This window comes from Eubalaena glacialis, chromosome 2 (assembly GCF_028564815.1).
Source record: "Eubalaena glacialis isolate mEubGla1 chromosome 2, mEubGla1.1.hap2.+ XY, whole genome shotgun sequence".
Lineage (NCBI taxonomy): Eukaryota > Metazoa > Chordata > Mammalia > Artiodactyla > Balaenidae > Eubalaena > Eubalaena glacialis.
The window spans coordinates 165776325-165802929 of NC_083717.1; the positions used below are offsets into that span (position 1 = coordinate 165776325).

At 43.5% G+C, this 26605-nt stretch overlaps 1 protein-coding gene across 1 annotated transcript in view; it reads left to right on the top strand.

Annotated features, from left to right (window-relative positions):
• Positions 1-26605, top strand: part of RGS6 (regulator of G protein signaling 6) — a 582039-nt gene that overhangs the window by 506259 nt on the left and 49175 nt on the right. The window contains exons 13-14 of the mRNA XM_061182706.1: positions 7732-7842; positions 22895-23020. Of these exons, the coding sequence (XP_061038689.1) occupies positions 7732-7842; positions 22895-23020 (237 nt within the window). The remainder of the gene's footprint in view (positions 1-7731; positions 7843-22894; positions 23021-26605) is intronic.

Consider the following 26605-nt stretch of genomic DNA (forward strand, 5'->3'; position numbering starts at 1 on the left):
CAGTACTTTTTAAAAAATTTTTATTGGAGTCTAGTTGATTTACAATGTTGTGTTAGTTTCAGGTGTACAGCAAAGTAAATCAGTTAAACATATGTATATATCCACTCTTTTTTAGATTCTTTTCCCATATAGACCATTATGGAGTATTGAGTGGAGTTCCCTGTGCTATACAGTAGGTCCTTATTAGTTATCTATCTTATATATAGCAGCGTGTCACAGTACTTCTGACACCAGATGTGTGGGGATTTTTCTCCTCACGCCAGGCAATTCTCTGACACCAGCTGGGTGTCCTACAATTTAACTCAATTCTGACACTCTACCTGGAAATAGTATAAGATCCCACAAGTTAAGGTCTCAATCCCGTAAGACAGCTCCCAACTCACTTCAGATGCCAGTCATAGTAGGTTCCCGGGTTACCCACAACTTCTGTCCAACTTGGCTACAAATCAGAGGTTCCCACAACCCGTTCCTTGGGTTTGATTAATCTGTAGAGTGTCTCACAGAACTCAGGGAAACACTTACTTACACTTACCAGTTTATTAAAGGATATGATAAAGGATACAGATGAGCAGCCAGACAAAGAGATACATAGGGCGAGGTCTGGGAGGGTCCCAAGCACAGGAGCTTCTTCCCTGTGGAGTTGGGGTGCGTCACCCTCCCCATGTAGATATGTTCACCAACTGGAAGCTCCCTGGATCCCATACTATTGGGATTTTTTGGAGGCTTCCTCATGTAGGCATGATCAATTATTAACTCCATGTCCAGACTTTCTCCCTTCTGAAGAGAATGGGGGGTGGGCCTAAAAGTTCCAAGCTTCTAATCATGGCTTGGTCTTTTTGGTGACCAGCCCCAGCTAGGAGCCATCCATAAGCCCACCCAGAGTCACCTCATTAGAACAAAAGACTCCTATCACTCAGGAGATTACAAGGGTTTCAGGAGCCCTGTGTCAGGGACTGGGGTCAAAACCCAAACATTGAACGGGGTTTGCAGGGTTTAGAGATGGGAGGGGGCCATGAGCCAAGGAATGCAGCCTGCTTCTAAAAGGTAGAAAAGGCAAAGAAATGGATTCTCCCCTAAAGCCTCCAGAAGGAACACGGTCCTGCTGACACCTTGATTTCAGCCCAGCAAAACCCACTTCAGACTTCTGACCCTTAGAACTGGAAGGTAATACATTTGTGTCATTTTAAGCCACTAAGTATGTGGCAATTTGTTACAGCAGCCATTAGAAACTAGTACAGTACCCAATCTCTCCCTTTATCATAGAATCTCAAGAAGATCAAACTGCACATTCTCCTTTCTAAAGTGTGTGCATTTCCAAGTCCCTTGCTGATCAAAAATTCCTGTTATACCCCTGAGAGGTATATATGTAATTCTGATGATTCAATACATCCTACTTCTACCAATAAGACAGAACATTGAAAATACATATGCCCATATAATTTTACTGTTTCCTTTACAAAGCCTCTAACCAACTTTATTTATGTAACTGTACCTTAACAAAATAGCTTTTCCTCTTCCTACAGTAAATTTCCCTGCTGACCAATACTGGCCACTACTGGCACTGGCTGACTGATTAGTGATCCTACTGATTTGAGCTGCTGCCTTGGTGCAGACTGTCGAGCGTTTCTGCAGGAAGTTCTTAGCTCTTTCTTCATGTGGTCCTCCACTTATATCCTGGATACCTGCCTGGACCCTGCTCTGAGAAGGCAGGACATAGGGCTAGGTCATAGGAACATCTTCACTCACACTTAATGCCTATTCCATAGTCATATCTTGTGTCCCTGTGTAGTTACAAAATCCCACCTTGGGCTCTCGACCACTTCTCTTGAACTAACATCTCCATTAAATCTCACCACCTCTCCTCCAACCACTCCTCTGAATAGCCCCAAATTTCTCTAAAAGAGACATGACTGTGAGCCTGTGTTTCATTACAGGCTTGTGATGCTCACAGCTGCTCTCTGGCCATTTCAGCCTCTGCTGCCGTAGGCTGGGCAGTGGACTGCTGCCTTCATTGCCTTTCCTGCAGTAGCAGGCAGCCACGTGCAGTCTCCTCGAGTGCCCGAGTACAGCTGACTCCTGAATAACTCGGGAGTTAGGGATATGACCATCATGCACTTGAAAATCCACATATAAAGTATTGCCATTGTTCTTGGCATCCATTTCTGCATCTGTGAATTCAACCAATCATGTAGTACTGTGGTATCTACTATTGAAAAAATCCGCCTACAAGTGGACCAGTGTGGTGCAAACCCATGTTGTTCAGGGGTCAACTGTACTCACCCAGCCTCTCCTGAGCCTCCCTGCTGTCCCCTTGCCCCAGGCACTCATTCCTGGCTCCGGGACCTGACCTGGCTGGTTGGACCTGGCTTCCCAGGTAGGAGGCGTGGCCATGTGCAAGGTCTAATAAAACATAAGCTGGGAGGTGCGGGGAGGGTCTACTGGTAAAACCTCCAGCCTGTCTCACAGAAATCTGAGGCAGGGTGGGGGAGGATGGGGAGGAAAATTTTTTCCCATCCCTACGTTTTACTTCTGGGAAATCCACTTCTGGTTAAGAAATGTTTTTTCCTCATAACTTGTAACTAACTAGTTAGACGAAGGACCAGCCTTTGCCTTGGGCTGCTCAAGTAGAAGTCCTTTATTAGAGACACAGGGTCACCCGAGGCTGAGGTCACTGGAACAGCCAGGGGCAGACATCCGGGAGGACAAAGGAGTCACAGCTGAGCAGAGCCCCATGGGCTGCACGCTCCATCTCAGATTTTGAGAGCACTGTGGGTGCCCAAATGCTTCATAATCAGGAAAGCCCCCAACACCCCATCATGCCTCAGACACTCTGAAGCCTCTCAGTGTGGCCTGTCATCCCTTGAATAGGATTTAGGTTACCTGCTGCTGGTCTGTTACTGTGTCCATCTGAACAGAGGAGTCAGGTGTCAGCTGTGCCTTCCCCATCCTCACATCCAGGTGCTTTCACGTTCCTTGCAGTGGGTTGAATAGAGGTCTCCCCCAAAAGATATGTGCAATCCTAACCCACGGAACCCGGGAATGAATGTGACCTTATTTAGGAAAAGAGTCTTTGCAGAGGATCTTGAGATGAGATCATTCTGGATTATCCAGGTAGATCCTATATCTAATGACAAGTGTGCTTATAAGAGAGAGAAGGGGAGAAGACACAGACATGTCTTCACCGACGGCCATGTGAAGACAGAGGCAGAGATGGGAGTGATCCAGCCACAAGCCAATGATCAATCACCTAAAACCACCAGAAGCTGGAAGAGGCAAGGAAGATTCTCCCCTAGAGACTTCAGAGGGAAACATGGCCTCAATTTCAGACTTCTAGCCTCCAGAAGTGAGAGAATACACTTCTGTTGTTTTAAACCACCAATTTTGTGGTAATTTGGTATAGTAACGCTAGGAAACTGATGTATTCCTTAATGTGCAAGCCCATTTCTTTCAGGAAGAATGAAATTAGCCCAAGTGGCAAAGGGGTAACTCCCCTTGCAGCTGTCACAGCACCAAGTTATTGCCTGATGCTTCCTGTCACAATGCTCACTTAGAGCTCCCTTCCCTGTTCATTCTCACCTGAGATGCTGTGTGGCTCATACGGATGAAGCCTCGCTCAGGCCAGACGCACATCCAGCAGGAGATTTACAGGACGGTGGGCCTGCGCTGCATGTGGGGGTTGCAGTCATCTATCTCACAGTTCTTGGGTACTTGGAAGACTCTTGAAATGCTTTCCTATTTTTTTTTTGTCAAATGGTCCTGAGTACTCATCAAGACCATTATGTAAGCTATGGTGAACTTGACAAAGATCAGTTCAGTGGCTCACCCCACAGCTAGAACCAAGGTTTTTCAACTTGGACCAGTGCCCCTCCCGCCCCACAGGGTGACGGTCCACGCCTGGGACAGTGAGGAGGTTGTGAGGTGTTAGGAAACCTGCGACCGAATTTAAAACCAAAAGTATCACAGGCTCCTTCATCTTCATTTGATGAATAAAATATCCTGTGTCCTGAGCCTCTCAGAAAATTGAAGAACGGGATGTGGTGCTTTGCACACATTAACGTGCATATGAATCACCTGGCCAATTTTACTACCAATGCAGATTCTGACTCAGTAGGTCTGGGTGGGGCCTGAGCTTCTGCATTTCTTACAAGCTCCCAGGTGATGCCCCTGCTGCTGGTTTGTGGACCACATTTTGAGTAGCAATGAGATGGAGCTGCCAGTGAATTTCTTCACATTCTCAGAAGTAAGCTACTTGGCCATGCTTGCCCTTTGCAATTCAGTAGCAGGAATTGTGGCTCTGAATCTGCCATTGCAGAGGAAACTGGTGACACTCAAGCTGGTGATGCTTAGGGAAAAGTTTTATTGTAGATCGATAACCATAAAAATATTCATATCTTTGGGCCCAATAATTCCACTTATGGATGTTAATTCTAAATAAATAACCCAAAAGATGGAAAAACCTTTCTGAACAATGGTGTTCTACTATAGCCAGCACTACATATACTAAAAAAAAAAATTAGAAGTCTATGTCCAATATAAAGGAAATTATTATATAAATTATAATAAATTCATTCAAGGTAATATTGTGGATGTATGTTAGTCTTCTCTCCCTTCCCAAAAGTAACATCATGTCAATAAAGGAATGTCAATAAAGGTTGAAAATATTGACAACATGTCAATAAAGGAATGAAAATGGTATGAACTCACAAGGTCAACAAATGAATGGATTAACAGTTTCCACACATTTTTCCAAGGTCAAAAGTATAAATAATTGGGGAGCATGACCGCAGGTCTCTGTCTCTATTTGTAATGTTGTGTTTCTTTTTATTGGGTGGTGAGTACAAGGGTGATGCTCTTACAGTTTTTATGCCTTTCTGATTGCAAGAAATATTTCAAAATTTAATAAAAAAGAAAGTGAAAAACATTATGACCTCCATGTTAGGGGTGGGAGAATTATAACAAAACCAATTTGCCCAACAAAATCTGGCTTTGGCTCTTGAAGGCACCAGGGACAATGGAAGGCAAGAAGGAGGCATGGGGATAACCCCAGAGGAATGGGTAGTCTGTCTCCGGAGCTTTTGGATCCCTCAATCTGTGCCACATGAGGAGACCCTCTCTCCCCTCTTACCACCACCATGGGAGATGGGCACTTTATTCTCCGGAGAAACTGAGTCACATCAGCTCAGAACTCAGACACATCACATCATGAAGGGCCAGCTGAAAGCAAGAGAATTACTGAGCGAGCTGTGTACAGAGCTGTGGGACCCTCTACCACTCCCCTGTCCTGCTCTCAGCCCTCCAGGAGCCAGATGTAGATGCCCATGGGTAAGAGACTGGCAAACTACAACGAATGGGCCACATCCACTCCACACCACTCCCTGTGTTTGCAAATAAAGTTTTACTGAAACACAGTCACATGCATTTATTCATGGATTGTCTATGGCTGTTCTTGTTCTACAACAGAAGAGCGGAACAGTTGCAACAGACACCATCTGGTCTGCCAAGCCTAAAATATTTACTATCTGGATCTTGCAGAAAAAACTTTGCCTGCCACTGCTCTAGAGCAAAGTAGATATCCCCCGAGGAAGGACTCCAGATCTCTCACGTGGAGCTTTAGTGAAATGACAGGCAAGCTGCCCTGACCCGACAACGAAGCCCATCAGTTGGCAGATCCTGTCCACACACACATTAAGCCTCCAAGCAGGTCTTGGTCCCTCACTTTTAAGCACAAATGGATGTCCAGTGATGTTCCCGACTCTCGGAGGGAGCCCCAACACAAAAGAGTGTGATCAGAGCAAACAAACAGAAAAAGGGCCTTGGAGGAACCGAAAACCATTCAAGAAACAAAAGAAACTGACAATAAAAATATAGATTTAATATCCTCAGAGATACGAGAAGATATTTCATTCATAAAACAAGAACTAGATACTATGATAAACAAGAGTGAACTCTGGAAATGTAAGAAAATGATAATCCAAGTTGAAAAAGATAAAGACAAAGTTTGGAAGAACCATGAGACAAAAAGACAAGAAGATGAAACTTAGGAGGGAAAATTTAGGAATATTGGATTATCAATTCCAATATTTAATTTAAAAGAATTCTGAAAAGAGAAAACAGATGAAATGAAGGTTATGAAATTAGCAAAGAAATACCATAAGATTTCTGGGAATTTTTTTTTTTTACCTATGGATTGCCCGTTGTGCCTGGCACAGTGAGTAAAAACTACCGGCGAGGGTCATGGTGAAATTTGAGAGCATTACAGCAATAAAGAGAAGACTTTAAGCTTCCAGAGAGAAGAGAAACTAAACAAAAGAACAAAAATTAAAATGGATTCAGGCTTCTCAACAGTAACATAGCACTGGATATCAAAAAAAGTAAAGCAATGCCTTCAAAATTCTGAAAGAAAATGATGTTTAACCTAGGGTTCTGTGTCCAGTACTGTCAGTCAAGTGTAAAGATAAAAGGAAAACATTTTTAGACCTGCAGGGACTCAAAATATTTAGCTCTTATGCATCCTTTCTTAGGAACTACTAAAGGATGTGCTTCAACACAACCAGGAGGGAAAACCAATAGACAGACATGGAATCCAGGAAACGGGCTCTAACATAGACGTGAAGGAAGGCCCAGGATGATGGTTTTGCATCAAGCCTATAGAGCAAACAGTCCAGACTCGAGCAAGAGGACTCCAAGACTTTGGGGAGAGGGCCAAAGAGACAGGGAGGCAACACTGCTTGATGATCTGATGTGTTTAAGATGTGAAAAATTATTGCTAGATGTTTTACAGATTTGTTAGAACACTTGAAAAAGGTAATATGCTGCTTAGCTCAGCAGCAGACAATTTTTACCCAGTTTAATAATGTGGATACTGACTATTGATTTAACAAAAAGTGTTATATTTGGAGGATCATGGGAGGAAGTGGTGGAGTGAGTGGGGGGGACTGGTGAGTAGAAAGTTAATCCTTGTCTAAAATTGATACTCAAGAGCAGCTATAAAAACATATTATTTAGAAATATACAGGTAAATGCTACAAGAAATAAGGACTGAAAGTAAGTGCCTCTGTGAGAAGGGACAGGAGAAAACATTGCTATTGCTTTTTTGTAGAAGAAATCATTTAGTACTATTTTATTGTTTTAACTATCTACATGTATTTTGATAAAATTGAAATTTTGTTTAAAAAGATTTTGCGGCTATTTAAATTGTGTGGCTGTTTAACTAGAAAAACTAAGTTGCTTTTTGGAAAAATGTTTATAATACGTTAACTCCTTTTGGTCTGCCAGGATTTTAAAGTCTTTACAATAAAGAAGTCCTCCAGTTGAGAATGAGGCACTGGCAGCCTAGAAAAACTGTAGCATCCTTTGTGTGCCGCAGATGCCTTGAGATCTGTAGTCCATGTGGGAGGACGAGACACAGGCAGCCTTGGACCAGTGTATCAGTAAAGCTAGCATAACCAGGGGAGGATGCACCAACCAAGGTTCAGGGAAAGAGTTAAGTGGGAAAAAGATATAAAATGCACATGTATACTATGACTGCAATAATGCGAAAACGACATGTTCGTCATGAGAAGGGAACAAGGACAAATGAAAACAGTTGGATTTGTTGGAAGTGGCAGGGAAGGTAAATTTTTTCCCCTTTAACTTGGAATTATATGAAGACTGATATAATGTTTGTGTAAAGCAGAATACACGTTTTTATAGGAAATCAGTGGCATTCTTGGCTCTGCTTCCCTCCTGCAGCTTAATTGCTTACACAGAACAGTACGTGGAATATGACCCTTTGGTCACGCCAGCTGAGCCGTCCAATCCCTGGATCAGTGACGATATCGCTTTATGGGACATAGAGATGAGGTAAAAAAAAAAATGTTTTAATGTTTGGGACTGGGGGCGGGGCAATGCATGAGATCGTGAGATTATGTTACACCCTATCTTTTTTTTTTTTTTTTTTTTTTTACTCACACTTGTGGAATTCCATTAGTTTATTTCTGACATACTTTATATGGATGATGTACTAAATGAGAGGATTCAATTCCAATTTTTTCACAATTCCCATGCACAAATATCATCCTCCTGATAACAAAAGTCACATCCCAGATGTCACACCTAAAGGAAATCTGCTCTTGGATGTTACCCAGCTTTTTTTTTTTTTTTTTTTTTTTTTTTTTCACACACACTGTATTTTATTTTTACAAGAGATAAATAGACTGACACCAAGCATTGTACATGGATGACCACAACAAAAGCAGCAATGATTGCAATTACCAAACATGAAACACACTCATACTATGTCATAATATTGACATTCAGTCCAGTAATCCTCCACTGCAACAGCTCCTTTACTTTGCAGTGAAAATTGATTTGTATATTCTTTGCCTCTGAGTTCTTGTGGGATTTTTTCTTTTTTTAAATTCAACCAGAAAGTCACAAAAATTATACTCATCCTCATCAGTTCACTCAGCCCCATGTAATTAATTTTTTTTTTTCATCTTGATCTTTTGTTAGCACTTTTATGAGCTCATCAGTTTTTCATTAGAGTTCTGAAAATGCTTATTCATTCAGTTCAGCAGTACAGTCAGGTACCAGAAACCTGTACTTGTCAGAGTCTTTTCCATGAATTTCCTGAAGATGAAACCCTTTTATAGGAACATATTTACAAAAGCATCAGAGTACACCCAGAACTGTCTGTAAATGACAAAAGACTTAAAAATGACCACGGTTAAAGATTTGATGAAAGTTCATAATAATGCAGTTGACAAGAAAATTAGTTATTTCTGAGATATACATTTTAAAGTAATAACTAGGATTATGACTTATAACATTATACCAGAACATATAAGATTTTTAGAAATTTCATGTAATGTCTGAAACATTTATATTAACATATTTCCATACAAATAACCCAATGAAAGTTTAGTATTAGTTGTTTTGTTTGTTTGTTTATACTGCAGGTTCTTATTAGTCATCAATTTTATACACATCAGTGTATACATGTCAATCCCAATCGCCCAATTCAGCACACCACTATCCCCACCCCACCGCAGTTTTCCCCCCTTGGTGTCCATATGTCTGTTCTCTACATCTGTGTCTCAACTTCTGCCCTGCAAACCGGCTCATCTGTACCATTTTTCTAGGTTCCACATACATGCGTTAATATACAATATTTGTTTTTCTCTTTCTGACTTACTTCACTCCGTATGACAGTCTCTAGATTCATCCACGTCTCAACAAATGACTCAATTTCGTTCCTTTTTATGGCTGAGTAATATTCCATTGTATATATGTACCACAACTTCTTTATCCATTCGTCTGTTGATGGGCATTTAGGTTGCTTCCATGACCTGGCTATTGTAAATAGTGCTGCAATGAACATTCGGGTGCATGTGTCTTTTTGAATTACAGTTTTCTCTGGGTATATGCCCAGTAGTGGGATTGCTGGGTCATATGGTAATTCTATTTTTAGTTTTTTAAGGAACCTCCATATTGTTCTCCATAGTGGCTGTATCAATTTACATTCCCACCAACAGTGCAAGAGGGTTCCCTTTTCTCCACACCCTCTCCAGCATTTGTTGTTTGTAGATTTTCTGATGATGCCCATTCTAATTGGTGTGAGGTGATACCTCATTGTAGTTTTGATTTGCATTTCTCTAATAATTAGTGATGTTGAGCATCTTTTCATGTGCTTCTTGGCCGTCTGTATGTCTTCTTTGGAGAAATGTCTATTTAGGTCTTCTGCCCATTTTTGGATTGGGGTGTTTGTTTCTTTAATATTGAGCTGAATGAGCTGTTTATATATTTTGGAGATTAATCCTTTGTCCGTTGATTCGTTTGCAAATATTTTCTCCCATTCTGAGGGTTGTCTTTTCGTCTTGTTTATGGTTTCCTTTGCTGTGCAAAAGCTTTGAAGTTTCATTAGGTCCCATTTGTTTATTTTTGTTTTTATTTCCATTACTCTAGGAGGTGGATCAAAAAAGATCTTGCTGTGATTTATGTCAAAGAGTGTTCTTCCTATGTTTTCCTCTAAGAGTTTTATAGTGTCCAGTCTTACATTTAGGTCTGTAATCCATTTTGAGTTTATTTTTGTCTATGGTGTTAGGGAGTATTCTAATTTCATTCTTTTACATGTAGCTGTCCAGTTTTCCCAGCACCACTTATTGAAGAGACTGTCTTTTCTCCATCGTATATCTTTGCCTCCTTTGTCATAGATTAGTTGACCATAGGTGCGTGGGTTTATCTCTGGGCTTTCTATCTTGTTCCATTGATCTATGTTTCTGTTTTTGTGCCAGTACCATATTGTCTTGATTACTGTGTTACACCCTATCTTAATTTGACTCTTTTTATCAATAGAACAGAAACCCCTCAAGTAACCACCCAACTGGGTTCCTTACCCATGGTTTCTACCTCCTCACAGCTTTGTACGTGGATCCTCTGTGGCTTCCCTCTGACCTCTCTATGACCCTATGGATGTGATGATAACTGGGACAGTCCTTCACATTTCCTAGTTCCGATTGCTGGAGGGCAAGAATCTGTGGGTCAGTTTGGCTTTGATACATTAGCAGCAGCAACAATAATAGCTAGCACTTACTCTGTGCTGGCCACACAGTAAGTGTCTTCCACTGAATCCCCACAACAGGTAAACATTATTATTCTCACAATTGAACAGGTGGGGAACTGAAGCACAGAGGAGTTAGTGAACTTGCTCAAGGTCACACAGCAAGTAGGTGGCAGAGTTAGGTTTAGAACCCAGGCAGAGGGCTCCAGAGCTGTGGTTTTCATCACTCTGCTCTTCTGGAATAGCGGGCAGCAATGGTTCCATCCCATAGCTCCTTACCGTTGAGAGAAACTAGTGTGTTTACTTAGTAGCTGAGGAACCGAAGCCCAGGGGGACTTAGACCACGTTCACGATTACAAAAGGAAACCCAGTGTGGTGTGCCTTTGTACCCTCTGCCCCTCGGTGAGACAACTCTTCATTTGTTCTTCATTTCTTTATATCTCTCTCATTCACTTTCATTCTTGCTCTTTTTCTGGCTTCTTTTCTTAAAATGGAAAACCTTATAAGAAGTAATAGAAGTCATAGACGCTTCTTATAAAAAGTTCAAACTGTCCAGATGGGCATAACAAAGAAAACTCTTTCTCCCTCCGGCCCAATCTCATTTTCCAGAAGGAGCCTTTGTTAATAGTCTAATGCCATGATTCCCAAACTGCACCAGGGCACTCTAGGCTGCTGCAGGGAACTCACAGGGTTCCCACGGGACATTCTAAATCTTTGAGGGAAACACAGTGATGTTCAACCCATGTCAGATACTGTATAGACGATTAGCTTATGGTCATTCATCGTTCTCAACATTAGATCACATTACATTCCTTCCAGTGATGTCATATCTTTGCAAATCTGAGTTTTCAGGGCAGTTGTTGTGATAAAAAGCAAGTACTGGGCAAAAATCAACATGGACTAGGAAATGAGGGGGCAGGTCCAGTCTGATTCCAAAGTTTGAGAAGATGTGCAGTACTCCACAGCACACACGCGGTCATTAGGAATGAAGTAAACATATTATTTTTCCTTTCAATTTATATGTATTTCAAATAGCTGTTAAGTTGTTAGGACATAGATACATATTAAGCTCTTTGACTTTTTAAGAAAAAAAAAACTGTTAAGGTTTTTGTTGTTGTTTTGGCCCAGGGGCTCCATGAAAAACTTAGTGAGACATTAAGAGCACCATGAACTAAGGAAGAGTGAAAACCTTTGACTTAGTGTCTATCCCTTTAGATCTGTATGTATATACAATATCATATTCTTTTGGATAAATAGGTCCTTTACATATACACTGTCCCGTAATTTTTTAATTAACAATATATCATGGCAATCTTTCCAGGTAAACACGTATAGATCCACCTATGCTTTTTAATGGTTACATCATGTCCACTTACATGATTGTAGTGTGATTTATTTAACTAATGCCTAGGTCATAACACGCCGCCCGCAGCCATCTTGCCCCAAGCTTGGGAGCTCCCTCATCCCTCCCAGAGTACCTCTCCCTCACCCTCATACTCAGGGCGGATGTGGGCATGCAGGTGGCAAGGGCCCTGCCTCCACCCCTGCAGCCCACCCAGCCATCGCCCCCTTCTCGCCCTGGGGCCCAGGATGTAGGTATTGTACAAAGGTTTCTAAATCCCTTCTTTTCTATGCACCTTTTTATTTAAGAGGGTGGGATCCCAGGTGGGAACCCCCCCACGATAAAGTTTGTCAATGTTTGGGAAAAAGAATATTTAGGTTATAACCTTTTGTTGTTGTTGTTAACATAAACAGTGACACAAGGAACATCCTTATACACAAGTCCAATTATTTCTTTAGGATAAACGTCCAGTGTTGGAATTGCTAAGAATGGTATGCGTATTTTAATTTTAGTTCATATGGCTAGATTCCCCTGGAGCAAAACAATAACAACTTTTTTTCATGCCCTCAGCTTAAAAGTGCCCATTTCCCCACATCCTTACCAACCCAAGCATTATCAAGTTTTTTCATCTTTGCAAATCTGACAGATGAAAATAAAAATATTTTACTTTTATTTCTTTGTTAACATACTTGAGAATCTTTTCTCATGATTACTAGATACTCAGTTTTCTTTTGTGGCTTGCCTGTTTTTGTGTTTTTTGCCCATTTTTCTAGCGGTATGTTTTGCCTTAGACTTTGGGATAGAAAGCAGTCACATTTACTCGGATCATATAGTTAATCTTTTTCCTGATAGTTTATGTTTTCTGAATCTAATTTTTCTTCTTGTTTCTGTTTCTCTTCCTTGACTTTTGCTTTATTAATCAAGTTTTGTATTAGTTTTTGTTACTCTAGTCTCTAGTCTAGTCATACTTTTAAGGGGTTTATTTTAAAATGTCATTACTTCAAGCAAATAATGATGAAGTATAAAAAATGAAAACTAGAAGTTTTTCTTTACCTCCTCCAAATCCCATTCTTCCCCAGAGCTTTGTTAACCTGATATATATATATATATATATACTTTTTTTTTTTAATTTATTATTTTTGGCTGCGTTGGGTGCTCGTTGCTGCGCGCGGGTTTTCTCTAGTTGTAGCAAGCGGGGGCTACTCTTCGCTGCGGTGCGCTGGCTTCTCATTGAGGTAGCTTCTCTTGTTGCGGAGCACGGGCTTTAGGTACGCGGGCTTCAGTAGTTGTGGCGCACGGACTCTAGAGCACAGGCTCAGTAGTTGTGGCACATGGGCTTAGTTGCTCCGCAGCATGTGGGATCTTCCCAGACCAGGAATCGAACCCATGTCCCCTGCATTGTCAGGCGGATTCTTAACTACTACGCCACCAGGGAAGTCCCAACCTGATATATTTGAAACTAACACTTTGAGACATATTTCTCAATCAACATTAAAAGAAAATAGTATGTAGATGGGTATCTTCTTTCTAATATTTCTGACATGCCCTCGGTAGTCCCTTTGATCGGATCCAAGAACTTAAATCTTTCTTTAACTTGGGTCCCCTTCCTTCCTTCCTTCCTTCCTTCCTTCTTCCTTCCTTCCTTTCTTTCTTTCTATTATTGCTACACTTTTCTCCATTCTACCCTCTCTTTTCAGGAAATCCTTTTGTAGGAATTCTGGTCATGTGGGGTGTAGCAGCCCTATCTCTTTTCTCTACTATTTTTCCATCTCTTAATCTTTTTATTCTATATTCAAGGATAGAATTCCTTGAATTACTCTTCAGAGTCACCAGTTTCAATGGTGTCCATTCTGTGATTTTATACTTTAATGAGTTTTTCTTTTCCTACGAAGTGTTGGGAAGAGTGGTTGACAACCGTGCTTTTTATTTCCAAGAATCTGTAATATTTCTTGGACTACTTGTTCTTAGTAGCCTGCTCTGTTCTAGTGATGTTTATCCTCTTGAATCGCCCTGAGGTTGGGATACAGAGTTTTTTTCATATCTTCCCTCTATTTCTACCACTTAGTCTATTTCACAGGGTGTCATTGATCAGAGAATCATTGTTTCTGTTCATTGTCTCATTACTCCAATCACTGTTCAGAGCAGATCAATCCTTTCAGATACCCAGAAATTTGGGGTACTGCTGGTTTTCATATATGAAGGTCTTGGCTTTCAACTTTTGCCATACATTAGAACTACCTGGAGAGCTTATTTTTAAAAATACCAATGTCCAGTCCCCTCCCCAGGTCAATTAAGTCAGAATTTCTGGCAGTGGGGCATTTTTTTCTTAATGTTATGCTAATGTACAGCCCTGGTCCAGATGGACTATACCAGTAGCGGATGAGAGTTCCCTCAGTAATTGTTTGGGTGGGTGGTTCTCAAACCACGGGGTACATCAGAATCACCTGCAGGTGCTCATTCAAATACAGATGCCCCAGGGTGGTTCTGGGTGCCTATACTTTAACAAGCCTTCTAAGTGATTCTGAGGCACAGCACAGGTTGAGAAATCCTGGTGTGGCTCCTGAGTTCCCCTGACCTGGGGCAGGCTTTCCTCTGAGCAGGTCACGTGGCTGTACGGCCTCACCTGAGTGTATTAATGGGAGGAGGGCACAGGTAAATCGGCAGGGTCCTCCTCTGGGTCCTGGGCATATGGTCCAAGAACAGACTGAAAGAATGGGTCCTCTCTGGAAGTGGGATGGGTGGCTGCGGGGGTCCGTGGGTGGTCAAGCCCCAACTTTCCTTAGCCCAACATCCCTGCAGCCAAGTGTGCTGCTGTGTTTCAGGCCCTGATTGGGTTTCTGAAGTTCTTCAGTTTCCTCTCCATGGTGCTTCCCAAGAAGGCCACTCTTCTCCCTTCTGCTGAGGGATCTTAGGGACACCCAGATGGATCTGCAGAAACCTATGAGAAGTAGGGGGAAACCTCAGCATCTTTAGAAGTCTCCCTGCCTTGCTGAGATGTTTTTCCCATCCATATTTGCTGTACCACCCCTAGGTTACAGAGGCACCACCCTCTGGCTTTATTGCCCACATGAGAAGCTGGCCAGAAAACATCCCCCCTTTACTTAGGAGACCCTCTCTGCCCCAGGGAGCCTGTGCCCCATATTTCTGAGTTTATTCCCTGTGTCCCCTGTTCAGTGCCCACCAACTGCCTCTACTTCCATGCCTGCTGCTCAGGGCTTGGGGTTTTCCCAGGCTTATGCTGGGGACACTCAGTTACTTTATTCCCAGATGGTGCCACTAGAAGCATAGGCGGCTCTCAGTCAGCTTTGTCACCAGTTCAGTGAGGCCACCTGCTCCATACCTTCACGAAATTCCTCAACATTTGTCATCTGCTGGTAGGAAATTTCTTTGCCTCTACACACTATGTTTGGTCTTGTTTTTAGTATTTCATGGAACTCCAGGGTCTTGCCTGTTCCCTCTTCCTGGACCACTTCCACAGACCCTCACACAGCTGACTTCCCTTCTCATTCAAGTCTCACTCAGCATTGGTGTCCCTTCCTCAGAAAGGTCTTCTCCTAAATGGAAAAAGAATTTGAAAAACAATAGATACATGTATGTGTAAAAAAAAAAAGAAGAAGAAGGTCTTCTATGACCACTCAATCTGTAGTGGCCACCCCATCCATCCGGTCACTCTATATCACATCCTCCCCCTGGTTCTCTTTCTAGATAAGACTTAAAATTATTTTAGTGCCTTGACCCGTGTCTGGCACATAGTAGGTACTCAAAAAGTATAGGTTGGATGGAGGATAGGTGGAGAAGTGACCATTCTGTTGGCCATTTTGTTGGTATTTGGGAAAGGAGGAGAGGTAAGTGCATGAATTGAATTCATCATGATGACACTGGCATTTCCTCTTTGTTTCTTGAAAGTCAGCAAAAAGACATGTGATAGCTTGGGAAAATGGCGGTCATCTGGCCTGTTGGTTTATCCCAACCTATCAGCTTGGTCCCCAAGGGACGAGCTGCCCCCACAACTAGGCTCTGGCTCTGTCCTTACTGCTCAGGCTTGTACTCTAATCATAAGACCTGCAGTGTTCTGTCTACCTTCAAGCAGAGTCAAGTTATTTAGATACAAGTGAAAATGAAGAGAAGCTGTGAGGCCCTGTTTCTTCTCCCAGTAGGACATTCCCACCCAGTCAGATGCTGGCGGTGGTTGGGTACCTGCCTTTGGTGACACAGAGTCGGGGATCAGTGCCAACATCCCGGTTCGGTCTAAGTATGAAACAGCCTTTGTCCGTGAAACAAAGGCTGAACATGACCGGTAAAATAATCAAAGGTTATTTTTTCTCAGTTTCAGTTTAATTCAACAAATAGTATTGTGAACCTACTATGTGCTGCCTTCTGAGCAAGAAGGTCTCTCAAGAGACTAATGTAGCGAGGTGAATAAACGTGCTATCTTACCTCCCGGCCTCAGGATTCCTCCTCACTTGGCAAAGGACATTAATGTCGCTTGGGGCATAGAGTCAGGCCCTGAGGGCAGGGGTGTGGGCAGAGACTCAACAACAGGTGGAGAGGTTGTGCCCCATAAGAAAATGAGATGAATGTACTTTTCATCCCTCAGGGCAGTGAAAAGTGAAGGTGGAAAGAGGAGCGGAGTGACGGGAGAGACCAGGCCTCTGTGCAGGGCCAGGAAAACCCCTAGTGCTGAGATGTCCAAGGACTTTTCAAAATAGGAATAACGAGTATGTGATATTTTTAAATTGCCTGCTGCTGGATGGGGCAATGTGTACCCTCTTCTCAAGACCCTCCAATTTCAGTAAAGGCTCTACCCTCCCAAACACTGTGTGAAAGAGGTTTTTGGTGAAGATGGGTGAAGGTGTGTGGAAGAGTCAAGGCAGCACGAGAGAGAGCAGGAGTCCCTTGGGACTTCGTGTTCATCTGAGGTGGGCTGTGATTTCTACTGGGCATGAGCAAATGGGTACAGACTCTTTACGATGTCCAGGGCGGAGGGCATCGCAGAGAACGTCTGGATTCCACAGAGATGAACATGCTGTCTCTGCCACGTGGAGGTTTCAGACAACCCAGTGGAAGATGGTGACAGGGTTTAACAGAATAATTGGCAGGATGATGCACGATGTAGCATAAATAATAGAAAATTGTGCTTTAATCCTGTCTCCTTCTCAGACAAACTTTTAGATCTAGAAATCCAAGAATGAGAAAGGGCATGTTCAGAGGGCAATACAAGGCTGCCCTTTTAAAGGATGCGCCTCAACTCTATCTAATGGAAATTCTGAGAAGTCAAGGTTTGATAAAGAAAGTAGTGATTGCCAGGGCTCATCACTGAGGGAAAATAAGCCCCAAATTGCCAGATCTCAGTTGGAGAGAGCTCTGTAGTCTAAACACCACCAGGAGAGTGTCTCTGGGAAGTATTCCTGAGTATGCCATCAGCCAGATAGTGGATCTAACAAGAACCTGACATTGCCTGCAGGACTGTGGTTCATGATTGCTCTCACCACATGATATATGTTTGGCTTTCTCTCTATGCTGGGCAAAGGTGCATGAGCAAAGAGCTACAAGGAAGCCGGCTCATCCTGCTTGGCCAAAGGCATCCACTCCCAACTAGCCTGACCTGCTGAGAGGCAGAGACCGTCCCTGAGCTGCCCGTGCCCAGCAAGTTTGATAGAACTATTCATCCAGGATATTAGTCAAGTTCCTTCGCTGTGGCAGTCAGTCTCCAAATATGGCCCCATCGGTGCCTTCTCTCTTTGTATGCCTGGGCTGCTGCTTACATCAGGATGGGACACCTCCTGCTCTTTTTATCTGGGCTGGCCTTGGTGCCTTATTTAACCAACAGAGTATGGCAGAAGTAACATTCTGAGAAAATGGTCATAAAGCAGCCCTTGGTCATTTGAGACATCTGCTTTTAAGACACTCCTTCTAAGAACCTGTTGGCCAAGCCATGAGAAACCCAAACCATTAGGGAGACCATGAGGTTGACAGCCTCAGCTGAGCTCCTGGCCAAAACCCAGCATCATCTGCCATGTGATGAGCCATTGTGGATGTCCAACCCAGTCCAGCCTTCAGATGACACCACCCCAGCTGCCATCCAACTACAACCTCTTGAGAGACCCCAAGTGAGAACCACCCAGCTGAGCCCAGTCAACCCATGGGATACTGAGAGAAAAGAATAAATTGTTGTTTTAAGCCACTGAGTTTGAAGATGGTTTGTTACACAGCAACAAATAATAGGACCACTCCCCATTGAAGTATTTAGGATCCTCGGGTTTTCTTGGGGCATTAAATAAAATTGCGATTGTTCCTTCAACAGCCCTGGTCCTGAGATGGGGTCAATGGGTATTTACTCTTTAAGGAACAATCCATTGTATCATAGTTTTTCTGTTAACTCAAATATCTTTTGAAGATAGCTGAGTGTTTTTACAGAGAGCTTCTTCTTGTGAATCTGGCTTTCTTGTTCTCAGTTTGGGAGATTTCCTCCATGCTCTTTAGTTGGGAGATCAACTGGAATGACAGACTCCCTTGGAGAGCCACCTGTCTTTGCTATATGTTGGTTTGGGCCGCTCACTGGGAGGCAGAATTTGATGAGGATCAATGGACACAGAAGAGAAATTAGAGTTAGAAAAAGGCATCCAGCTAGCGATTAGAAAATACTGTCAGTATAAGGACACATCATCCACATCACTATACACATCTTATTGATTTCCTCTTAGCGTTAAATACTTGCTGTGTGAAAAGCACTATGATGAATACAAAGACACATGATATGTGATCTCTGCCCTCAGAGAGCTCACAATATAGCTGGAGAGACAATGACATAAACCCTTAAGAAGCTAAATGATGGTACAAAACCATAATTAGAAATGTGTCATAAGGAAGCCTTTCTACAAAATGGATGGAAATAAAGGAGCTGTGAGTTCCATGGATTATTTGTTTGAGTTGGGCCAAGGGAAAATTATTGACCCAGTCACCTGGGGATGGATGTTCAGAGATATTTTACTTTTCAGAATTATTTTATAACCACAGAGACCATTCCGTGGTAGCAATATGTTCAAATCTGATCTTAAACCTTAAAAGGGATGATGCTTGGAAATAACCAAGTGATACAAGAAAGACAAATATAGAAAAGTTGTATCCAAGAAGCTTTTAATAGAATAGATCCCAATGACCAGATGTTCTAGAAGAAAAGGAGCAGATGTGAAGTGTCCAGATACAGAAATAGGATTGTGAATAATGGATAATTGAAGGAACCCAGATGTACTAGTTTGAATAATGTCACCTAAAAATTCAGAATCTCAGAATGTGACTTTATTTGGAAACAGGACCATTAAAGATGCAATTAGTTAAGATGAGGTCATCCTCGGGTAGAGTAAGCTCTTAATCCATATGACTGGTGTCTTTATAAAAAGAGAAAACAGAGACACAGGCACACACAGAGTAAATGTCTAATGAAAAACCAGATACAGAGGGAGAACACCATGTGATAATGGAGGCAGAGATTGGAGTAATGTGTGAGCAAGCCAAGGAATGCCAAGGATTGCTGGCAACATCAGAAGCTAAGAGGAAGGCATGGAACATATTCTCCCCTAGAGCCTTCAGAGAGAGCGTGGCCCAGTTAACACCTTGATTTCAGATTTCTAGCCTCCAGAACTGTGAGAGAATAAATTTCTATTTTAAGCCACCCAGTTTGTTGGTACTTCGTTGTGGCCACCCTAGGAAACTACCACACCAGGGTATCCTATTTCTCCGGACCTCCTTGTTTCTGCTGAAGGCTGAGCTTGCAGCTTTCTGGATGTCCCGACCTCTGTCCTAGGCCTCCGATTCTGCCTCTACTGTGACACCCCAAGCTTTCTGGCTAACCCTCAAGATGGCCCTTATCCCACTCCTGCCACCACCAAGGAACCTGGCAGGATGAATGCGGTCTCACTGCTTGGGTACCAGAAAGTGGTGACACTAGTGGTAGGTGTGTGTCCATAAGGCAGTCACTGCAGTGACCAAGCAACTTCCCACACCTGGCTCTCTGGGCACAGCCTTTGATTGGGGTGCAGCTGCCACCAGCACCATCCCTGCAGAGCTCTGCAACCTTGGTGGCAAAGAGCAGATAGCTGAGCCCATTCCAGGTCACAGCATGACACTGGCAGAAAGAGATGCTTTCCTGCAACTCTCTGGGTCTTATATTTGCTGCTAGCCTCAACCCCAGGGGGGATTTCTCTATTAACAGCATTTTTTGGTGCCCTGGAAAGCTATTGAATTTGATTGGTTCTGTGACTTGAGTTTGAGAGAATTCAGGATCTGTCTTCTTGGCTCGTTGCAGAAGGCCTAGCCTGGCACTTTGGAAGAGATCTTTCATGGAATTCCCCATTGTTTGACCTGGTAGGCTTAGTCTTCCACCGTCACCCTATTGAGCTATCCCTAGAGATTCGCAAGAGCCTCCCCAAGCCCCAAGGACAAGCCCCAGAATTAGAAGATCCTGCAGATAATGATTACATCTAGCGGTGCAGAAATAGAAGAGATGGGTTTGAATCACTTCATTCCAGAACTGTGATTTCCAATACAGTAGCCACTAGCCACATGTAGCCCCTTAAATTTAAGCTGTAATTATTTAAAATTAAGTAAAATTTAAAATTCAGTTCCTCAATTACCCTAGCCACATTGCAAGGACTCAATAGCCACATGTGGCTGGTGGCTACCATATCGGAGCACAGATATTAAATCCTTCATTCATCGCAGAAAGTTCTATCAGGTAGCACTGGTCTAGAGCTATTTGTTTTCCAAACCTTTCCACACACGTGCTCTCTTCCCCTTTTTTATTAAGTGTAGTTTCCTGAGATAAATATTGAGAATATGTCAACTCCATAACACAAAGAAACATCATTTTGTTCACTTAATGTCTGTTAGAGATAATAAAAAGTTTGTGTCCATTTTTAAAAAGAGGGGGAATACTTGGATGTGATCACTGTACCCTACACTACAGAGCAGCGCTCACAGCACTAGTGTTTGCAGATGAAATGTACCTTCCTTGCATCATTTGTTGATACTACTGTGCAGGGATTCTGAGCCCTGTGGGCAGGAGCCTTTGCGAACCAATGTGGCTAGCTTTCATTCCACACCTACACACTTTCTATCTCCACCTCCTGTCCTTGGCAACAGAGCTGCATTGGGAGAATAACCCAAGTTTGGATGTGGGGAGCGGAGAGACGGCTACTGTTAAGCTCCTGCAAAAAGCCTGAGTGAGACCATTGAAAATGAATGGAATATTCATGCTATTTTCTCCTCCAGTTTCTATAATTTTCTTGTATCAAGCTGGATTACAATGAAACTATGTACTTCATTATTTGGCTCTCCATAAAAATAACTTCACCACACCCTAGAATTTAAAATTATGCTTCTGGCTTTTGTTGAAAGTAGCTGTATGTAAAAGTTTCCTGCACTTTTTGTTGTAAGAAAAGTATCAAGAACATCGTTCATTGTGTTTCAGTGCCTCTTATTGTAAAGACTTGTGAGATAATTCCTCTTACAATTCAATAACAGAGCAAAAGTTGTCTTTACTGGCAAACTTATAAGCTAGCTCTTTCAAATGTTGAGAGTTGTGCAATCCATTCAAATCTCTTTTTGTCTTGGCTCCAAGGAAGCTCTAAACATTTTTTTGTTCACTTGCAGCAGTTTCCCTAGCCTAGATTTTCTGGTATAATAATCATCCCCTACCATGACTTGTCATCACTTGTTCTTATTATTATATTTAAGAGTTTTGGTTTTTTGTTATTGTTTTGTTTTAGTAATTGTATTCTTGTAAACCTCCTCTTCTTTTTGGACATAAATTAAACATCAATTTATCAATGAATATCAAAAAACAAGAGGGGAAATAAATATGGCTAGGCCAGTGCTTCTCAGAGTTTAACGTGCACTTAAATCACCCAGGGATCTTGTTAAGCTGTGGATTCCAATTCCACGTGTCTGAGGTGGGGCCTGAGATTCCACTGCTGGTCCACAGACCACCGCTTGAGTTGGAGATGGCAGCGTGTAGCTTGTGAACTAGCACCCTGTTGCTGCTAGAAGGAGTCAGAGGAGTAAATACAGCAAGTGAACTGTAAATGGAAAGACAGAAGCTGAAGGAAATATTCTCATCTTCCAACACAAAATGAATAAGACCAACTCCCCATCCCCCTCTCCCCCATGCTTTGGTTTGGAGAGGGTCCCATGGATGTGAGGCAGCACAGCAGAGCTAAGAGCTGCACTCTGGAGCCACACTGTCTGACCTAGAGTCTCCACTCCATCCCTTCCTAGCGTGTCTTTGGGCAAATTGTCACTAGGCCTCAGTTTCCCTATCTGCAAAATGGGGACAATACTAGTACATTTTTCAGAGTAGTTTCAAGGACTCAGTGAATTAACAGATGTGAAGTGCTGGGAACAACGCCTAGGCCATCATAAACACTGTGCGGGTGGTGGTTAAATCAGTGAATGAATGCAACATTCTGCTTCTAAACAACTGAATAAGGTTTATCCTGGATGAGTGGATGCATTTCTGACCGGTTGTATATCACTTGGATCTCAACTGGACTCTGTTTTTCTCCTGTGGATTGAGGAAGGGGCAGGAGGCGGGGGCTACATCTTTGATGAGAGGTCAGATTCACGAGGCATCTTCGTTATTTTTTTTTAAGTGAAAAAAATGATGGCCTTGAGAGTCGGACTGATAACTGACAGGAGTGGCCCAGGGAAGCCGAGTCAGTGGGGTTGCTGTAGTTTCTGTAGAGCAGCCACTTGGAGGGCATCCTGGTGACCCTCACTTAAATGTGGCCCCTTTCAAATACCTTCTTTAAAGAGACTTTTTACTGTTGGCTAGTGCTGGTGTACAAAAGTCTGCATTTGGGATTTGTGCGGGTTTTATGGAATCTGTCACTTAAATATGAGACATTTCCCTTTGGCCCGTGGCAGCAAAATAAATTTGAGTTGCTGAAGAGACTATGACACAGGTTTTTGCCTGGTATTGATCACCTTTTAAACCTTTGTTCCCCCTCCCAAAGCAAAGAGCCCAGCCAGCAGCGCGTAAAGAGATGGGGCTTCTCTTTCGACGAGATATTGAAGGACCAGGTGGGGCAGGACCAGTTTCTACGATTTCTGGAGTCAGAATTCAGTTCCGAAAACCTCAGGTAAATCTCTCCAAGGTTTGAGTTGTGTGCAGAGCGTATATGAAGAAATTTGCATCATCAGTCTCTCTTTCCACCTCCCTTTCTCAATCAGATGTTATGGTTCAGATTCAAATTCCAGTTAATCTGGCTAAGGTTGACACAGAGAACAAACTTTATGTGCAGCTTTGTTATCACCAGATTAGCACTGACCAATACCAGCATTTTTTGTTCTTTAAGTCCAGATGACATGCTTTCAAGTTATTGGAAACGTGTCTCCAATAATAAGTCAATGGTCAAATGGATTTAATGACGCTGTCCATTAACTAAAACCATAAAACCATGGAAATCCACAGTGGAAAGGCAGCTCAGAGGCCATCCCCTTCAAAACTTCCCAGTCCAGGGTCCTGAATACTGGACAGGCTAACCAGAAGAAAGAGTGGTCAGTGGGCTCATTTCAGAATTTCGGAAAGCCAAAGTAAATATCATTCAAGACCTGGAGACATAACTGTAAAAGCTAATTAAAACATGCTTTTCCTTTTGGGAGGAATTCTAGCAACTCCATGTAGTGGTTACTCTGGTCACTTGATGCCCATGAGAACATCTGATTGTTTCTATTGGTCTATGACTAATCAAGATGAGGGGAAACGTCTAATGTACTTAACAGTTACTGTTTAGTAGAAAAAATGAAAACTTTCAAAACATGGGGCCCATTGTAAGTGGAAGGAAAGGGAGCACATTAAAAGGGGCAGGGATCTTGGTCATGAAAAATCTGGTAACGTGGTTTACAGGCTTTCACTGTATTAGATGTAGAAACAGAGACATATAGAAAATGTGACTTATCTAAGACCCTTACTGATCTTAGCCAAGTGGTGGCTTCTCAGTGGATAAGAGGGAAATCTCAGTGTTTTCTTGGCCCCAAGCTCTCTTTTATATACAAGGTTAATTCCCATCTTCCAATGGCATTTTTCCAAAGAGTGGCTTTATAAATTTTTTATTTTTTTATTTTTTTTTACTTTAAAAAGAGCATACGCTGTGGGCAAAGGACTGTCTGCTCCAGTGTCAATGTGCAAAATCCATGTTATTTATTTAGAGTTAGAGACCATATCGGTCCCGTACATCCATCAAATGATATTTATTACACACCTATCCTGTACCCAGCCCCCGAGTGTCTGCTAAGGGATGCGAGAAAGTCAAGATGCGTGATCTTTGCCTGCAACGACTTTGTAGGTCCTTGAGGAAAAGACACAAGAAACCCTTAAATCATTAAATGAATATATATGAGTGTAAACTCTAAGAACCATTTTGGAAGTGTTTTAAAAAAGACAGATGAGTGTAAACCAGAGTAGGCAAATCATAAGCTGGACTTTGAAGAGTATACAAGATACTGACATAGACAAGAAAGAGGGAGGGGGAGTGTTCTACGCTGGAAGACCCTGAGACCAAAGGTGTGGCAGGGGGACCCTCCCACACCACAAAGTCCTGGGAGGACGTGTAGATGCCGATTAACTGGAATAGCGATGCCTTTCCAGGCAGCCATGTGCCCGCTGTAAACCAGATAAGGTTGAATATCTGATTTCAGGCTATGACACAAAAGAGTTCTTTCCTTGTGCTGAGGCATTGTACTAAACACATCTCAGAGTTGCGCTTCAGTTCCTTATTGAGTATCCGTGACAGAAGACTTGACTCTAAAACTCTTTATCGGGACGGTGCTCAGACCAGCCTCCCAGGCTGTGCCTGCAGGTGGGTCCTGCGTGGGAAGCCACTCCCCCTGTGGCCACCATCATGCACCCAGGCAGACTCTGTGCGGCCAGTTCAGCCCCAGGTCCTACCCCAAGCTTGGTCCCCATGAACCACCCCTGGGAGCCCTTTCCATGTCCCCTTCTCATCCCTGTCCCCCAGGTCCCCAAGATGGAGCGGTATAGAGGCCCCCTTTACCTGACTATTTCTCAGCCACCTGCACCACTGCAGAGACCTTGAGGGATGACCACAGGGTGCTGGTCCTCGTGAGGGGCCCCAGGGCGGGAGCATCTGCTGACTCAGTGCTGCCTTGCCCAGTCTGAGCATAGCCAGGGCCACGAAATCCGCCGTGCATTTCAGGCCGGGAGCGCACGGAGGAGTGTCCCCCTGGCAGGTGTTCAGCACCTCGTCCTGCTTTACCTCCTGCACCAGCGCCTTGCTCCTGCGCCAGGAGGGCTCTGCTCAGTCCTGGCTGAGAGAATGCGTGTGAGCGCACGTGAGCGTGCCAGGGACTAATCTCCACCCCCAGCGTGGATGCATAAATCCAGACTTAAAGAGGGTCCCCTCTGATCTGTGACAGGAGAGCGGATAAAGGAAATAGAACAGCTGGAGATAAAAAGTATAGCCCAAGAGCTTCTAAAATCCTCTCTGCAAGCCCAAACTCTACTTTTATGATATTCAGCATAATTGGATATGTGGGGGGAAGCTTGGTTTTAAATCACACAACGTTAGGACTCTTCGGTCACAAGAACCAGGACTTCCCTCCTCTTCCCTTTGCAGTCATTCCTGTGGCCACAGATAGTGGCCTGGCGCCCACCGTGACTCAGGTCCTGAGGGCACAGAGCTGAATGCATTTCACCCCGTGTCCAGGGCGGCCACGAGCAGCCCTGCAGGTGCATCTCTGCTGTTGGTCCCTGTGAAGGGCGGTCCCTAGAGCCGTGCCATGTGGCACAACATGAGGGCCCCGCTCATCTGTGGTGTTGGCCACCCCGGGGTTGTCCTTTCTCCCCAGGACTGGTCAAGCCCAGGCCTCTGGCATTGGAGCAGGAGAGGAAAAGAGAGAGACTGACCAGAACTCAACTAGATACACTGCAAAGGCCTCTCCACATCTGTCCTCCTGCACTCCCTTGCATCTCTCCAGTGAAAGGGGTACTTAGAGCAAGACATTTCCGCAGGACACCTAGAAAAATTTTGCCAGTTAAGTAACCAAGTGGTTCAAACTATACCAGAGCTTCAGAATACAGAGCAGAGGCGCTCCAAAGAGACATAGGTATTGCTCTCACCACAGTGAAGGGTCACCCTGGACCCTTTAAGGAAAGATGTCTTACATATGTGATCAAACAGTGTAAGTTGACATCCCCTTTGATCATTTCTCTTTGGGGTGAGCCTGTGAGATGAGGGAGGGGCGGCATCTCCAGGCACTTGAGGGGGCATGACCAGCGCATTTTGCTGCAGACAGCACAGCATGTGATTGTATGCTCCCTGCAGCACCCTGGGCCGAGCCGGCGGCTCCATTCGGTGGGCCCCCCTGGAGACAGCTGTTTGCTCAGGGCCTCTAGAATGCATCCAAGGTGGGGCCTCCCCGTGCTGAAGCAGGGTGTCCCAGGGAGTGATCTGGTCCCTCTCTTTTCTCTGTGTGTTTTCCTAGAATGGTGACAGGAGCCCCTTGGCACCTTTGCCCCCTCCACCTCCCCTGCACAAATCTCTGTCCTACCTGGCTTGACCCCCGCTACCGTTCAGCAGGGCACGAGTTAAAAATCAAAACCTGCAGCAAAGAGCGTCCCCCGTACATTTTTTATGAGCTGTAGCGTCTCCTGAGAGAATGTGGTTGTTCTTCTAACCTGCAGATTGATTATCCCTGTCCCACAC